Source organism: Mobula birostris, chromosome 6, assembly GCF_030028105.1.
Source record: "Mobula birostris isolate sMobBir1 chromosome 6, sMobBir1.hap1, whole genome shotgun sequence".
Taxonomy (NCBI): domain Eukaryota; kingdom Metazoa; phylum Chordata; class Chondrichthyes; order Myliobatiformes; family Myliobatidae; genus Mobula; species Mobula birostris.
Genome location: NC_092375.1, coordinates 184,398,177 through 184,415,937, shown reverse-complemented (window position 1 = coordinate 184,415,937; position 17,761 = coordinate 184,398,177). Strand labels below are relative to the sequence as shown.

Here is a 17,761-nt window from a genome sequence, read left to right as displayed (position 1 = left end):
CCATCATGAGGGACCCACCACCCAAGTCATGCTGTCTTCTTGCTGCGGCCATCAGGAAGAAGGTACAGGAGCCTCGAGACTCACAGCACCAGGTTCAGGAACAGTTATTACCTCTCAATCATCAGGCTCTTGAACCAAAGGGGATAACTTCACTTGCCACATCATTGAAATATTCCCACACTCAATGGACTGGCTTTCAAGGACTCTTCATCTCATCTTCTCGATATATATTGCTTATTTATTATTATTATTTCCTTATTTTTGTATTTGCACAGTTTGCCGACTATTGCACCTTGATTGAATGCCCAAGCTGGTGCGGTCTTTCATTGATTCTATTATGGTTGTTGTTCTATTCTGGATACATTGAGTATGGCCAGAAGCAAGTGAATCTCAGGGTTGTATATGGTGATATATATGTACTTTGATAATAAATTTACTTTGAGCTTTGAACATTGGCTTCGCAGGATAAACCAGAGCGTGGTAGCAGATGGTTGCCTGTCTGACTGGAGGCAGGTGACTAGCGGTGTGCTGCAAGCAATGTTGCTGGGTCTGTTGTTGTTTCACATCAATATTCATGATTTGGATGATGATGTGGTAAACTGGATTAGCATATGCTGCAGTGTAAAGTTAGATAGACTGAATTTGGAAACATTGCAATGAAGTGATCGGGATCATTTGAGATGCAATTGATTGATTTGTAAAGCCACTCAATCTGTAGGCAAAAATTTGTCAACTTAGAGCTGAGTTAGAAAATATTGAAAGAGGTCAGTTCGTGATTGGAGCAAAGCATCAAAATCCAAAGAGGTTCTGAAGGCATCAAATTCCAGATGAAAGTCTGCAGATGCTGGAAATCCAAAGCTGCACACACAGAACGCTGGAGGTACTCAGCAGGTCAGGCGGCATCTATGGAAATGAATAAACAGCTGACATTTTGGGCCCAGAGCCGCCTTCAGGTCTGGAAAGGAAGGGGGAAGATGCCAGAACAAAACTATGGGAGGAGGGGAAGGAGGATAGTTGGAGGGCGATAGGTGAAGCTAGGTGGGTGGGAAAGATCAAGAGTTGGACAAGAAGGAATCTGAGAGGAGAGGAGAGTGGACCACAGGAGAAAGGGAAGGAGGAGGGGAACTGGGGAAGTAATTGGCAGGTGAGAAGTAAGTGGGGAATAGAGGGGGGAGGGGGAGGTGGAATTTGTTTACCAGAAGAAGAAATGGATATTCATGCCATCAAGTTGGAGGCTACCCAAACAGAAAATAAGGTGTTGCTCCTCCATCCTGAAGGTGGCCCCATCTCAGCACAAGAGAAGGCCGTGGATTGACATGTTGGAACAGGAATGGGAATCACAATTAAAGTGTTAAGCCATTGCGAAGTCCCACGTGATGGATGATTCAGAGGTGCTCTATAAAGTGGTTTCCCAATTTACAACTGGTCTCGCCAATGTAAATGAGACTGCACAATAGATAACCGCAGCAAATTTGCACATGTAGTGTTGCCTCACCTGGAAGGACTGTGGTGTTGAGGGAGGAGATATATTGACAGGTGTAGCACTTGGGCTACTTGCAGGGATAAGTACTGGGAGGGAGATTAATGGGGAGGGACGAATGGACAAGGGAATCACGGAGGGAGCTATTTCTGAGGGAAGTGGAGATGGGGGAGGTAAAGATGTGTTCAGTGATAGGATCCCTTTGGAGTTGGCAAAAGTTGTGGAGGATAATTTGTTGGATGCGGAGGCTGATGGGGTGGTATTTAAGGACAAGATGACCATGGAGATCAGGTTCTGAATCTCTGGAATTCTGTTCCAGAAACTTCTAACTGTTGAAATAATCTTGCAGTGGCAATATCAACTTACACTTTCATCAACATTCTTGTGAGTCATTGTTCTCAGTAATGGCCTTGGTCAAGTCCAATTATTTGAGTAGGCTTACTGATGAAATTGGCACTGCGTACACAGCTCTCAAAACTACCAAGTATAAGCTGGATATGAAGCATTCATCATTGTTAGTGCAGCAACAAACATCTCACTGTTCATAAAAGATCAAGGACAAGAAAGTAAAGTATGCTTATGATTTCATGTTCAGGTTTCTTGTTACATACGAGCAGCAATAACAATATAATTTAGAAATGTTACTCTTCAATTGTTTTTTAAAAGATTTATTATTTTTGAATATGTTTTCTAAAATGGTTCATTTATTTCAGTCTGCCTCTGTTATACTTTTATTACTAGTATAGCATTGAATACATTTAAATAAGCAACAGGACATCCTTTTTCCTTAAAAAGTCATAATTGTTATTAATTCATTAGTCACTGATGTTCTCTTCTCAAAATTAGCACAGCACGTTAGTGATTTTTTTTAGATTATTGACAGTTTTCATGCTTTCAGGAAGGTTCAGCAACGCTGGTCTGGAGCTTTTCTATCCTCGTTCAACCTTGTTAGAACTCCTCAAAGTGCTGATTTTATTATGGTGTGATCCTTTAAAGGATATTTCAATACCTCCAGAGATTGAAAAGTGAGAAAACGTGCTTTTCACAAAGACAATTCAACCAGTGACCCTTGCTATTTCTGAATATGCCCTTAATGAACTTTACAATTTTCTTCACTAGATTTTTAAAATGTGATTATAGTGACAATTACTGCTGATTTAAAACTGTAAAGGAAGTACAGGTGAATTTCTAAGAGGATAGATTTAAGTTATTCTAAACTACATTCAAGTAAATTAAGCTTATCGTAATGTATAGTTGCATCAGCATCTCAATTCTGCTCACATTTTGCAGAGATTCCATTGAATACAGAAGCAGAAGGGTAGGTATTAAAGATGTGGAATGCCTGGGGTTATGTATGAACTATTGGATCAACTTTGCTTTAATAATATGGTTTATATCACAAAATTTAATAATACACTGCACCCAAGTACTTTAATAAGTTTAACCAAAAATTATGTTATAAACATTACAAGAGACAAAATCAAATGAAAGCATCAGGAACTGTGCTTAACCTTTGCATCGTTTTGCAAAATACAAACTTTGCTTCATAAATAGATGCAAGCTCAACAGCACAGAATAGTAAAGGTGCATAGAATTTCAGCTGATGCCATATCTGTTCTGCCAACTGTTAACATTACTCGGTATGAGTACATTCCCTTCATATATATTAGTTATTGTCTGTTACGCCACTGGTGTTTCGGGCAGCTATTTGTTTTGCTGGTTCAGTAACAATCTCTTTTGACCAGTCAGGGTTGTTAGACCTGAACTGAACACCCGAACCTGGAGGACCGGTGGACTACTCTTAGTCTGGCTTCAACCCTTTGACCTGTTTGGCATGGGTGACCCTACCAAGAGCTCAAGCATAAAGCCCTGACTCCAGCCAAGATAGCTCTCCAGGTCATTGAGGCATGCAAGCCTCCAAACCCCACAACAAGGCTGTGGTCCTCTTGGAGGTGTCTCTTCATGATTCCAGTAAAAGAATACCTGTCAGTTAGACGTGGGTATCGCATAGTTTCCCTTGCTGGAATTCTGGGATAGTTACATTAAGTAATGTTTGCCTCATCATTGAAAAGTTTCCACAAATAATGGACTCACGTTCAAGGACTCGTCATCTCATGTTCTCGATATATATTGCTTATTTATTCATTATTGCTATTTCTTTATTTTTGATTTTGCGCTGTTTTGTACACTGGTTACATGCCCAAGTTGGTACATTGTTTCATTGATTCTGTTATGGTTATTATTCTATGGATGTATTGAGTATGCCTGCAGGAAAATGGTGACATGTATGTACTTTGATAATAAATTTATTTTGAACTTGTGAACTTTGCAAGTTGGAATACTGACTGATTTTATTCTCTGTACACTGAGGACACTAAGGAAATGATATTGCCAATTACGGTCCTGACTGAGATCGGCAAATCAGCACAAACTTGATTTTCAGCATTGTACGTTCCCGATCCATGCAGCTAAAAGTACACCAGACAGTATATTTCATTCACTAAGTCAGAGAACGATATATATAGCATCTACCACAGGTTTAGATGTTCCCTGTAGAGTATGTGTTGCCAATTTAATAAAGAAAGAAATCTGAATCAGGTCTATTATTATTGACATCTCTCAAGAAATTTGTTGTTCTGTGGCAGCAAACTTTGCCAACAAAGAAAGTTCAAAGTAAATTTATTATCAAAGTATATATTGTCACCATATGCAAACGTGAGATTCTTTTTCTTGTGGACATAAGGCCACACCAACTTGATGTTCAACCAGAGTGCAGAAAACTGCAATCTGAGCAAATACAAAAAGAAAGAAGTAATAATAATAAATAAATAGGCAATTAATATCGAACATGAGATGAAGAGTCCTTGAAAGTGAGTCCATTTCAATGATGGGGCATGCGAAGTTGAGTGAATTTGTCCCCTTTGGTTCAAGAGTCTGCTGGGATTTGTAAACTAACTACCTTTCATCGATTGTGGTTATTACGTGGAAAATTGTGTCTGAACTAACTTATCCTTTTACAACTTCTAGCGTCATCTATTCTGAAAAGGGAGAAGCGGATGAGAACAAAGAATGTTCGCTTTGATTACGTGACTGTGTATTACTTCACACGGAGACAGGGCTTCACCAGCGTTCCCAGCCAAGGGGGCAGCACGCTGGGGATGTCCAAGAGGCACAAGTGCGTACGACAATACACACTGGGGGAATTTGCACTGGAACAAGAGAGACTCCATGGAGAAATGCTGAAAGAACATCTGAAGGAGGAGAAATTGAATTCATTAAAACTGAAGGTAGGATCATTTCTTTACACATTAAGACTCTGGAATCTGGTGGTTTAGAAATCCTGATGATCCATCTATCTAGCTTATTCATTGGTCCAGAATGTGAGCCAGGGGTCCAGAAAGTAATCCCTGTGTTTGGCCAGAGCCAGGCATCTGGAATACTTGTCTATTTCTCACTCATTTTAACCCCACCAGGTTCACTGGAACATTTATTATGCTACTGTGCATTGTGTGCAACATTGGACCTTATTGAAACATTTTGAATGTTGAAAGGCCTTGATAGAGTGGATGTGGAGAAGATGTTTCCTACAGTGGAGGGAGTCTAAGACACAGGTTGCGGCCTTAGAATAGAGGGGTGTCCCTCTAGAACAGAGAAGAGGAAGAATTTCTTTAGCCAGAGAGTGGTGAATCTGCAGAATGGATTGCCACAGGCAGCTGTGGAAGTCAAGTCATTCAGTATGTTTAAGGCGGAGGTTGACAGACTCTTGATTAGTCAGGACATGAAGGGATACAGGGGGAAGACAGGAGACTGGGGCCAAGAGGGAAAATCGATCAGCCATGATGAAATGGCAGAGAAGACTTAATGGGTCGAATGGCCAAATTCTGCTCCTATATCTTATGATCTTGTGTTTAAAAAAAAGTGAATTCGGACTATGTGTGGATATTAATTGGACTGATTGGATTAATTGGATTGGTGATAACCTCTTGCTTGCTGGCAATCAACACCGGGACACTTCAGGGTTGTGTGCTCAGCCCACTGCTCTACTCTCCCTATACCCGTGACTATGTGTCTAAGCATAGCTCAAATACCATCTGTAAATTTGCTGACAATACAACCATTGTTGGTAGTGGGCGTACAGAAGTGAGATATGCCAACCAGTGGAGTGGTGCCACAGCAACAACCTGGCACTCAACGTTAGTAAGATGAAATAACTGATTGTGGACTTCAGGAAGGGTAAGACGAAGGAACACATACCAATCCTCATAGAGGGATCAGAAGTGGAGAGAGTGAGCAGCTTCAAGTTCCTGGGTATCAAGATCTCTGAGGATCTAACCTGGTCCCAAGATATCGATGTAGTTATAAAGAAGGCAAGACAGCGGCTATACTTTATTAGGAGTTTGAAGAGATTTGGCATGTCAACAAATACACTCAAAAACTTCTATAGATGTACCGTGGAGAGCATTCTGACAGGCTGCATCACTGTCTGGTATGGAGGGGTTATTGCACAGGACCGAAAGAAGCTGCAGAGGGTTGTAAATCTAATCAGCTCCATCTTGGGCACTAGCCTACAAAGTACCCAGGACATCTTCAGGGAGCGGTGTCTCAGAAAGACGGCGTCCATTATTAAGGACCTCCAGCACCCAGGGCATGCTCTTTTCTCACTGTTAACATCAGGTAGGAGATACAGAAGCCTGAAGGCACACACTCAGCGATTCAGGAACAGCTTCTTCCCCTCTGGCATCCGATTCTTATATGGACATTAAACCCTTGGACACTACATCAATTTTTTTTAATATGCTATATTTCTGTTTATGCACTTTTAAAAATCTATTCAATATACATACACTGTAATTGATTTACTTATTTGTTATTATTATTTTTATTTTTTTTTCTCTTCGATATTATGTATGGCATTGAGCTACTACTGCTAAGTTAACAAATTTCACGTCACATGCTGGTGATGATAAACCTGATTCTGATTCTGCTGGTTTGATGCCACCAAAGCCTCAAAGGTACTGGGTTGTCAAGAGTTCATTATATATCCTTACCTGAAATATATGCAGTGGTGGGAAGTTCTATAGTCTGTGGAGATCACATTTTTAAAAACCTGAAGGATTGTTTGCAAGTTTTTATTGGAGTGGTCTCTTATTTTTCACAAAATTTTTGAACTTGTCTCCGATGGGCCCAAATCTACATGAACAGAAACATGAATGTGCCATGGTTTAATCAAAAGTCTTGTTACTAATCCCAGGCAACACTGATCTTCTTCGAACTGTAATATCTCTCACTTGGCTGATCAGAGCAGTAACCAACCAAAGAAAGGAATTGATTGCAGTTTTTTTAGCTACACCTTTGGATCAGCATCCTAGTGCACACTGTAACGGCAGCCCATGAACTGGCGTATTTCTACGTCAACATTTTTGGTGTCTTCTCATTTCTGGCAAGGGCAGAACTTAATACCAATCCTACTTGCCCTAGAACAGGGATTCCCAACCTTTTTTTATGCCATGGATCCCAGATTGGGAAGCCCTCTCCTAGAAGGTAGTGGTGGCACTCCGTTCCCTGATTGTACTCCCACTGGGCTGTGCGGAAGGGATTTCCAGGAGTTACACCAGTGGTAATAGAAGGGCAGTGGTATATAAGGTTGTTATAGCCGGACGTGGTAATGGGGATAAGCTCCCACTACCTATTAATGCTCCCCATGGAGTGTGCATTAAATAGCCTCTAACAATCGTGTGCAACTCCTGGCTTGCACGTGTGGCTTAGCTACTAACCCCAGTGGAACCATTTCTACTGACAGGAGAAGGGCGAGGGCAGGCTATTCATACCTTAAAACCACTCGCTTTGGACGGATGGGGTTCGTCAGCCATCAATGGCCATCTAGGAAAAGGAAAACTCTGATCTCAAACATCCGCTGCCTTGCAGCTATACCCACTCACGGGGAAGGCTTTGGGAGTTAACCGCGAGGAAAAGTCCAGAGGTGGAGTCCCTAATGCACCCTACATTGAGTTCAATGCTGATTGGTAACTCCTGCAACGCTGCTGGTTCCAAACTGTATCGGTCTCTGGCGTTCCTTCAGGTTCATGAGATGTATGGAGAGGGAGGTGCTTGCTACATGGGTAACAGTTTGCTCTCCATATTGTACTGCCCTGGCTTTGTGTATCTAGACAACTGGGACACAACATCCAAGGTTGACCCTGATCAACAGAGGCCTCAGAAACCTGAAGATGGAGTGCTGCAGGAAAGGAGTCTTTTAGTAGAGTTCCTACGCTGCCTTCGTTTCTTGCTGGTTTTGGTATTGGAACTAATAGGTTTGGGAGCTGCTTTCGAAGTAGCCTCAGTAATTGCAGTACGTTCATGCAGATGGCTTGCACTACAACCACTGAGTGACAAGAATAGAGAGACAGAGTACTTGGGGTGGTGGATGAATTGCCAGTCACTGGGCTGCTTTGTTATGGATGGTGTTGACCTTGAACAGTGGAGCTGCATTCATCCGGGCAGGCCAGCCGAGAACATTCCTCATGTCCTGATTTGTCCATCATAGATGGTGGAAGGGTTTCCTTTTATTGAAAGTCATTTCTGTCTATGAGATGTGGGTAAAAGCCAGAGGAAAATCTCCATTAGTTCCTAAGCAACACACGGAAAATGCTGGAGGAACTCAAGTCAGGCAGCAGCCATGGAGATGAATAAACAGTCTATGTTTTGGGCTGAGACCCTTCTTCAGGACTGAGAAGGAAGGGGGAAGACACCAGAATGAAAAGGTGAGGGGAGGGGAAGGAGGAGAGCTGGAAGCTGACAGGTGAAGCCAGGAAGGTGGGAAGATAAATGGCTGGAGAAGAAGGAATCTGATAGGAGAGGAGAGTGGATCATGGGAGAAAGGGAAGGAGGAGAGGACCCGGGGGAGGTGATAGGCAGGTGAGAAGAGGTAAGAGGCCAGAGTGGGGAACAGAAGAAGAGGGGAGGGGGAGGGAATTGTTTTTAACCAGAGGAGAAAGCAATATTCCTGCCATTAGGTTGGAGCCTACCCAGGCGGAATATGAATGTTGCTGCTGCACAGTGAGTGTGAATGAATTGTTTATTGTTAGGTCATTAGTCTGGTCTATAAATATAGGTTGTTTATTACACTTTATTCCATATTGTTACTGATTTACCTTGTCTACCTTACTGCACTGTGTAATGATCTGATCTGTACGAATGACGTCTAAGACAAGTTTTTCACTGTATCTCAGTACATGTGACGATAAACAAATTCAAGGTCAAGTTTACTGTCATCTGACTGTACGTATATACAAACAAATGAAAAGTGTTCCTCCGGACCACGATGTCCCTCACAACATATATCACACACGGCACAAAAACCAAGATATTATTCAAAACACATGTAGTAAAAGCATAGCACAGGTAAACAGTATAGTAAATGGTAAACAGCTTGCTGCCTTAGTGATGGGAGCTCGGTTGTGGCAGGTTATTCATTAGTCTCACAGCCTGAGGGAAAAAGCTGTTACCCAGTCTGACAGTCCTAGTCCTGATGCTTCTGTACCTCCTTCCTGCTAGTAGTGGTTCAGAGATTGTGGGATGGGTGGTAGGGATCCTCAACAAAGCTTCAGGCCTTTCACCTACAACTCTCCCAGTAAATGCCACAAATGGAGGGGAGGGAGACCCTGATGACCCTCTTGGTGGTTTTTAGCTGTCCTCTGCAGGGTCTTGCGGTCCAATGCTTTACTGCTTCCATACTACACAATGAAGCAGCAGACGGGACACTGCTGACGCTGCTCCTGTAGAAAGTTGTTAGGATGGGGGCACACCTCAGTCTTCTCGGAAAGTACAGATGCTCCGGTGCCTTTTTGACGAGTGAGAATGTGCTGTGGGCCCAGGTTAGAGCATCCGTTACGTGCACACCAAGAAACTTTGTGCTCTTCATTCTCTCCACAGTAGAGTCATTGATGGGCAATGGAGAGTGTTTGACCTGTGCCACCTTAAATTATAGTCCTAGTCATACTTGATTGACCCCGGGGGAAATTGGTTTTCATTACAGTTGCACCATAAATAATTAAATAGTAATAAAACCATAAATAGTAATATGTAAATTATGCCAGGAAATAAGTCCATCACCAGCCTATTGGCTCAAGGTGTCTGACCCTCCAAGGGGGGAGTTGTAAAGTTTGATGGCCACAGGCAGGAATGACTTTCTATGACACTCTGTGTTGCATCTTGGTGGAATGAGTCTCTGGCTGAATGTACTCCTGTGCCCAACCAGTACATTATGTAGTGGATGGGAGACATTGTCCAAGATGGCATGCAACTTGGACAACATCCTCTTTTCAGACACCACCGTGAGAGAGTCCAGTTCCATCCCCACAACATCACTGGCCTTACAAATGAGTTTGTTGATTCTGTTGGTGTCTGCTACCCTCAGCCTGCTGCCCCAGCACACAACAGCAAACATGTTCGCACTGGCCACCACAGGATGTAGAACATCCTCAGCGTCATCCGGCAGATGTTAAAGGACCTCAGTCTCCTCAGGAAATTGAGACGGCTCTGACCCTTCTTGTAGACAGCCTCAGTGTTCTTTGACCAGTCCAGTTTATTGTCAATTCATATCCCCAGGTATTTGTAATCCTCCACCATGTCCACACTGACCCCCTGGATGGAAACAGGGGTCACCGGTGCCACAATGCACAATCATCTCTTTTGTCTTGTGCATGGTAAGACTCAGGTTGTTATTCTCACACCATTAGAGAAGCCCCTCTACCTCCTTTCTCTGTGCCGACTCATCGTTGTTGCTGATGAGGCCAACCACTGTTGTAACATCAGTGAACTTGATGACGCAGTCTGAATTGGATCTGGCAGTGCAGTTGTGAATCAGCAATATGAACAGCCCTGGGGTGGACCAGTGCTCAGCGTGACCGAGCTGGAGATGTTGCTGCCAACTCAGACTTCTTGACAGGAAGACCCCAGTCAGTTTAAGAGCTGGTTACAGAGGAAGGTGTGCCCAACGAAGGCAGTGTACCCGGTGTACTCTGAGGAATGATAGTGTTAAGCACTGAGCTGAAATGGATGAACAACATCCTGGCGTTGAGGCATCTTTGTCTAGATGGGATAAAATGGGCTGGAGGACCAAGGCTATGACATTATCAGTAGACCGGTTTGTGTGGAAGATGAACGGGAAAGGGTCCAGTGTAGCTGGAAGATGGGAAATAACGTGATCCATTCCCAACTTCAACTATCATGATTGTTGAAGTCATGCCACAGACAGTAATCATTTAGACTATTGTTGCTCTCTTTGGCACTGGAATGATGGTGACTGCCTCGAAGCCTGCGTAGACAGTAGGCTGTTTCAGTGAGATATTAAAAACGTCTGTTAAGGTCTCTGTTAGTTGAGCTGCACGGTCCCTCAGCACCTGAGGGGTGTGTTGTCTGGCCCCACAGCTTTGTGTGAGTTTACCCTGACTAGCCCCCCCCCCCCTTCACCTCAGCTGCGGCCAAACAAGGGTGCCTGTTCCTCAGGGGGAAATGAGGCTTTCCTTGATGTCACATCATTCAATTGGTCAAATTGTGCATATCCCCAGTATCGTTTCTTAGTTGAATATGTGCAGTCTTCACTTCAGTATCTTTGCCGTGGAAACTCATTTTGTGAAATGACTGAAACAGCGGAGCCAGTGTCTAATTCCATTTTAATTAATTTGCTGTTCACTTCTGGTGTAAACCATATTGCTTGTCAATTGTTAATTTTCACACTGTAAATCTCAAGACTACTCAGTCCTGTGTCACTCTCAGAGTTATCAGATTTTTCACCAACATCCTGCAGATTAGTGCTCTTTTTGAAACTGCAGCTTGACTTTTTATCTTTTTCTGTTCCTGTGCAGTCCATTTATTTTTATCTGCCTGATATGCTCTTTGTACAGTACTGTGCAAAAGTCTTGGGTACATAGATATACTGCAGCTGGAGTGCATAAGACTTTTGCACGGTACTGTATTTGTCACCATGGAGTGGAGTGTGAGTTTGTAGAATCTGGTGGGAGCAAAGGGTGTGGGAATAGCAAGGTTGGAGTGCCGTGGCAGGAGGGCCAGAGCCAAGGGGTGGGGGTAGGGGTATGCAGACACACCCAGCCTTGAGACACTAGACATGGTCATTTGATTCCAAATAATTGGTTTATTGATCATTACAGGATGTTCCTCTGGTACTTCCCACTCCCTCCCCTCTCCCTTTCCCATTCCCATCCATGATTGCCTTCTCCCTGCCCCCTTCCCACTCTCAGTTCATAATAAAGACCCATATCAGAATCCGGTTTATCATTACTCACATATGTCATGAAATTTGTTTTCTATTTTTGTGGTAGCAGTACACTGCAGTACTTAAAATTATTACAGTACTGTGCAGAAGTCTTAGGCACCCTAGTTTATATATATTTGCCTAAGATTTTTGAACAGTACTGTATGTGTCCTATTAGGTTGCATTTTCTGCAAGTTTTGCTTTTAAACCTGGATTGGACTGATGTACGTGAGCCCCTGCTGCAACAATAACACAATTTGTTTGGCCAGGCAGGTTTCTGTTTAGAAGTTGCAATTTTGTTTACGCTCACTTCCTGACTGCAATGCATTTGTGTCTCTGGCTGCTGTTTCCATTGATACGGCGATTTCAGCTGTTCTTTTAAATGTGAGTTGTGCTTCAGTTAGGAGTTGTTTTTGAATGCTTTCTTGTAAGATTCCACAAACTAAACAATCCCTCAGTTCATCATTAAGCCCATTACCGAACCGAACTGACAATGCTCAAACAATCTCTTCAATTCAGGCACGTACGCTGAAATGGACTCCTCTTCCTTTTGATTCCACTTATGAAACCTAAAACATTCTGCAATCAACAATCAGTTCTAAATGTTTACTGCATTACTCTCATGATATCAGAGAAGCTCATTTTGGCAGGATTGGTTGGAGCAGTTAAACTTCTGAGCAAACTTTATGCCTTTCCACCAAGCACACTCAGCAACATGAGCTCACTTTGCATTGGCTATTTCATTTGCTTCATAACTGCTCAATTCATTCAGTTATCTAGTTATCTCTCATGCAATTGAACACATCAATCTTTCTGATGTAGCCATCTATTTCTGCATTTTTATTTATTATTATTATCACACGGTACTCGCTGTTCATGAGCCTGTAAATTTTTACAGGCTTTGCTAAACACCTATGCTCTGTCCGCCAGAGAAAGCAGGATCTCCCAGTGGCCACACATTTTAATTCCACATCCCATTCCCATTCTGACATGTCTATCCACGGCCTCCTCTACTGTAAAGATGAAGCCACACTCAGGTTGGAGGAACAACACCTTATATTCCGTCTGGGTAGCCTCCAACCTGATGGCATGAATATCGACTTCTCTAACTTCCGCTAAGGCCCCACCTCCTCCTCGTACCCCATCTATTACTTATTTTTATGCACACATTCTTTCTCTCACTCTCTTTTTCTCCCTCTGTCCCTCTGAATATACCCCTTGCCCATCCTCTGGGTCCCCCTGCCCCCTCCTTGTCTTTCTTCCCGGACCTCCTGTCCCATGATCTTCTCGTATCCCTTTTGCCAATCACCTGTCCAGCTCTTGGCTCCATCCCTCCCCCTCCTGTCTTCTCCTATCATTTTGGATCTCCCCCTCCCCCTCCAACTTTCAAATCCCTTACTCACTCTTCCTTCAGTTAGTCCTGACGAAGGGTCTCGGCCTGAAACGTCGACTGCACCTCTTCCTACAGATGCTGCCTGGCCTGCTGCGTTCACCAGCAACTTTGATGTGTGTTGCTTGAATTTCCAGCATCTGCAGAATTCCTGTTGTTTGCCTGTAAATTTTGTTTGTTTTCTGCCTTTCTTTTAACTCAACTGTCTTTCTCCACATTCTGAACAAAAAAACCTGCTGCACTTTTTTTCCAGACTTGAAGGTTTTGCTATGCTACTTTTTTTTTAACTCAAACATTTCTTCTCATTTTCAAAGAAAAAAACATGCTGCATTTCAACAGCAAACACGAGGGAATCTGCGGATGCTGGAATTTCAAGTAACGCACACAAAAGTTGCTGATGAACACAGCAGGCCAGGCAGCATCTCTAGGAAGAGGTACAGTCGACCGAAGGGTCTCAGCCCGAAACGTCAACTGTACCTCTTCCTAGAGACGCTGCCTGGCCTGCTGCATTCACCAGCAACTTTTATGTGTGTTGCATTTCAACAGGTAAGAAGTAGTCATCTCAGGTTCATTTTAAAACTTGCCTGTTGCCCCTGTTGTGCTTTGTAACTCCAAAACATAAAACTAATGGGAAGGAAAATAGAGCTGTCCACTGCACAACACCTTCATTATTCTGCTCACTAGTGAGGTGGACTTGTAGATTTTAGTGTTCTTGAATGTTCAGCAGTGTTTTTCAGTCATAGAAAAGATGAACAAGACAAGAAGCTGCTGAGTCCATGTGAGCCACCATCGTGTTACAAATAACCGGTTCCATTTCCAATAAAAAAAAACTCTGCACAGAATATCACATGTAGACTTTGCTTGGAGACCAGTAACAAGTTAAAAGTATAATTTCTTGATGCACATTTTTCAGTCTCAGCAAAAACTATGCACCTTTTAGTAAATGAGAAGTATTGGGAAGATAGTTATCAAAGAGAGAGTGACTTACGTTTAGTAGCTCCCCCCCACCTTGCTTCCCAGATAATTACTTGTGAACCATATCATCAAATGTTCTACAGATGTAACCACAGGGTGAGGTCAGTGGTTTTGTCATTCTGGAGACCACACATTGTTACAACCAAGATATGAAATGTGCTTGTAATTAAACCTAATTTCCTACAGCTTTGAAAAGTATTGACTGTATTTCCTGCTGTGGATTATTCCAAAAATGTCCTTGCTCCTGTTAAAAAACATGCCATGTTGATTCATAGACGTTCCCAGCACTTTCTGGCTGTGAATAGTGTTCCCAGAACACAAGGGGTGCAGATTTCTAAGAATAACAATGATGCTAAAGATATATTTGTGTTACTCATGTTAATGTACATTTAACACCTGGTGACTGCAGTACACTGTCTTCAGGAGAAATCTTTATTTTGTTGTTTAGCAATCTGTGCAGAGTAGACCCTTCCGGCCCTTCAAGTCATGACATCAGCAACCCCGCAATCCCAATTAACCCTAACCTAATCACAGGACAATTTGCAAAGCTACCCAGTAAGTGTTTGAACTGTGGGAAGAAACTGGAGGATGTGGAGAAAACCCACTCGTTCCACAGTGAGGGCAGACAGAGACTCTTTACAGAACAGCGCTGGAGTTGCTGTAAGAACACTGCGCTAACTGCTATGCTGCCATGGCACCTAATATTTGCCAAATCACTTATTGATTACTTCAGAAAGATGTACTTCAGTAAGAAGAATTGTTAAATAACAAGCTATCACATAAAGGAAACGCGTGTTACATCACAAACAGGCCATTCAGCCTAAATATAGAAAGAAATAGTCCATGGAAGTAATTCTGAAGATATGTCGCTTGAGTGGTTGATGGTTCTCCAATTTTGGCAATTTATGTACAAACATTTCGTCACCGTATGAGGAGATTTTGTCAGTGCACTGTTGATTGTGGTATGTCTGTCTGTCTGTATCTTGTTTTACGGCGGTTGGCATCCAGCTTAATGGTGCATTACCGCCACCCTCTGCTCCGGAATGTGCACTAGACATATATTCTAAATCCCATCACCTAATCGCGTGCACGCGCGCGCGCACACACACACACACACACAAACCTACACTTTACCCTCCCATCTTTGACCATCCTAGTACCCTATTCCTGTTTATCCGTCATATCCTATAAAAAACCCCTGTACCCCTTAAAAACGCTAAAAGTACTCGGACTTGTGCTCTCTCACCCATGCCCAGCAACCCTTTTAATGTGAATTCCTGCACCCCAACTCCCTTAATTTATTTCTCATCATCTCTCTCCGTATCCCATACTTCCTGCAACACAAAACTACATGTTCTACTGATTCCTCTTCCTGACATTCCTCACACAATCCTGTCTGGTGTTTCCCTATCATTTTCAATGTTTTGTTTAATGCACAATGCCCCAGCCTTAACCTAGTCCACACAGTTTCCTCTCTTCTGTTTCCATTACCTACCCTAGTACCTGCAACACTCTTTTGTATTTGATATAAATGCCTCCCTTTCCCCTCCCTGTCCCATCTTTCTTGCCACATTCGGTTGACTTTTTCCCAGATTACACATTTAACCTCTGCTTTACTGATACTAATGTGCATTTCCACATTTTCTTTCTTTAACGCCCTCTTTGCCAACTCATCCACCCTCTCATTCCCCTTCACCCCTACATGTACTGGAACCCATAGAAATTTTACCTGACCTCCCTGATTTGCAATTCTTGTAACTAACTGAAGGACTTCATAAAGTACATCTTGCCAACTGTTTGTGTGAAAAGACCTTAAACTTGCTAGAACTGAGGATGAATCTGAACATATCAATGCTTTGACTTGTCTGGCTTTCTGCACCCATTGCAACGCAACCAACACCGCCAGCATCTCCACTGTAAACATGCCTAACTTATTAGATGTTCTTCTGCTGATTCCAATTTCTTTTGCTGGTATAACCACCCCAAACCCTGTCACTCCTGTTTCACAAACAACAGGAATTCTGCAGATGCTGGAAATTCAAGTAACACACATAAAAGTTGCTGGTGAACGCAGCAGGCCAGGCAGCATCTCTAGGAAGAGGTGCAGTCGACGTTGCAGGCCGAGACCCTTCATCCTGATGAAGGGTCTCAGCCTGAAACGTCGACTGCACCTCTTCCTAGAGATGCTGCCTGGCCTGCTGCGTTCACCAGCAACTTTTATGTGTGTCACTCCTGTTTCAGGTTCTTTCGCACCATCTGTATAAATGTGAGTATAATCACTATACTTTTCCATCACATGACAGTTAAATGCATTTACCAATTCTGTTTTATATCTTTCTTTCCTTTTTACCTCTAACAAATGCCAGTCTATGTCAGGCCATATAAGCTTCCATGGAGCTACAACCGGATAAACTACTGAAGGACTTATCCTCAGATCAAACACTCCACATTCTTTCGCGATATCATTCCCTACCCAACTAAAGGTATCCCTCTGAAACCTCCCATTTTCCCAGCACTCCTGCAACACTCCTTTAGCAGGGTGAGAATCATTGTGCCCCTGCAAGTTAGCCCAGTAGTTTGCCATCAGTTGCATCCTTCTTAGTTCCAAAGGCATTATTCCCATTTCTACCTGTAGGGCTGACACTGGTGATGTTTTAAAGGCCCCACTGCACACTCTCAAGGCCTGAGCCTGAATCACATCCAGTTTCCTTATAAGAGACCTAGCTGCTGATCCATATACTATATTTCCATAGTCCAACACAGATCTCACTAAAGCCACATACATTCTCTTCAAAGCTGAACAACTTGCTCCCCATTCCCTACCAGTCAAGCATCTCATCACATTTATTACTTTTTTACATTTCTCAACTTTCCTGATATGGTCTTTGTGGTATGTCCTCTGAATGCTTGGCCTTTAAACACTTTTCAATCAGTTGATTGGACGTGATTTCGGAAACCCATTTGTGATGTAGGGGTGGAAATCTCTTCGCTGATTGGCCGTGTGGTGAACTTTGTGCATTGTGGTATGGAATTTAGCCTGTGTCATCTCATAAATAGGATCGGGGTCTACGTGTTTGTTTACTGAACAACGAGATCTCCTCTCCAAGTCCTGTTATTTCTTAAGATCATCTAATAGTCCTTGAGTATAGAGGAAATCTGCACTAAGCAGAGGTCTAGCCACTTCAGTCAGGACGAAATCCCATGTGCAACATGGCCCACTGAAACACAGCATCACCTGACGTGTCCTGTAGGTCTGGATCCTGCTGCCATTGGCTCTTTGCCTTCTCATCAATAGGCGATGCTGGCAGCACACTCACTTGAGCTCCCGTGTCACCCTGGAAGGGTGTTCATAATGAACGATAAACAATTGTGGCTGCTGGAACCCACGGAGTTCACAGAAGAAAGAAAAGGTGGGGGGGAGCACCAGGGGGAGGTGATGGGCAGGTAAGGAGATAGGTGAGAGAGGGGAATGGTGAAGTGGGGGGTGTTGGGGCATTAGCGGAAGTTCAATAAATTGATGTTCATGCCATCAGGTTGGAGGCAACCCAGATGGAGTATAAGGTATTTCTTCTCCAACCTAAGTGTGTCCTCATCACGACAGTATAGGAGGCCATGGACTGGCATGTCAGAATGGAAATGGGAA

General features: G+C 43.1%; 1 protein-coding gene across 5 annotated transcripts in view; it reads left to right on the top strand.

Moving 5' to 3' along the window:
• The window catches only part of csrnp3 (cysteine-serine-rich nuclear protein 3), a 235,708-nt gene that overhangs the window by 206,684 nt on the left and 11,263 nt on the right, over positions 1 to 17,761 (top strand). For all 5 annotated transcript variants that reach the window (XM_072262045.1, XM_072262043.1, XM_072262044.1 and 2 more), the window contains one exon: positions 4,508 to 4,767. In XM_072262045.1, the coding sequence (XP_072118146.1) occupies positions 4,508 to 4,767 (260 nt within the window). The remainder of the gene's footprint in view (positions 1 to 4,507; positions 4,768 to 17,761) is intronic.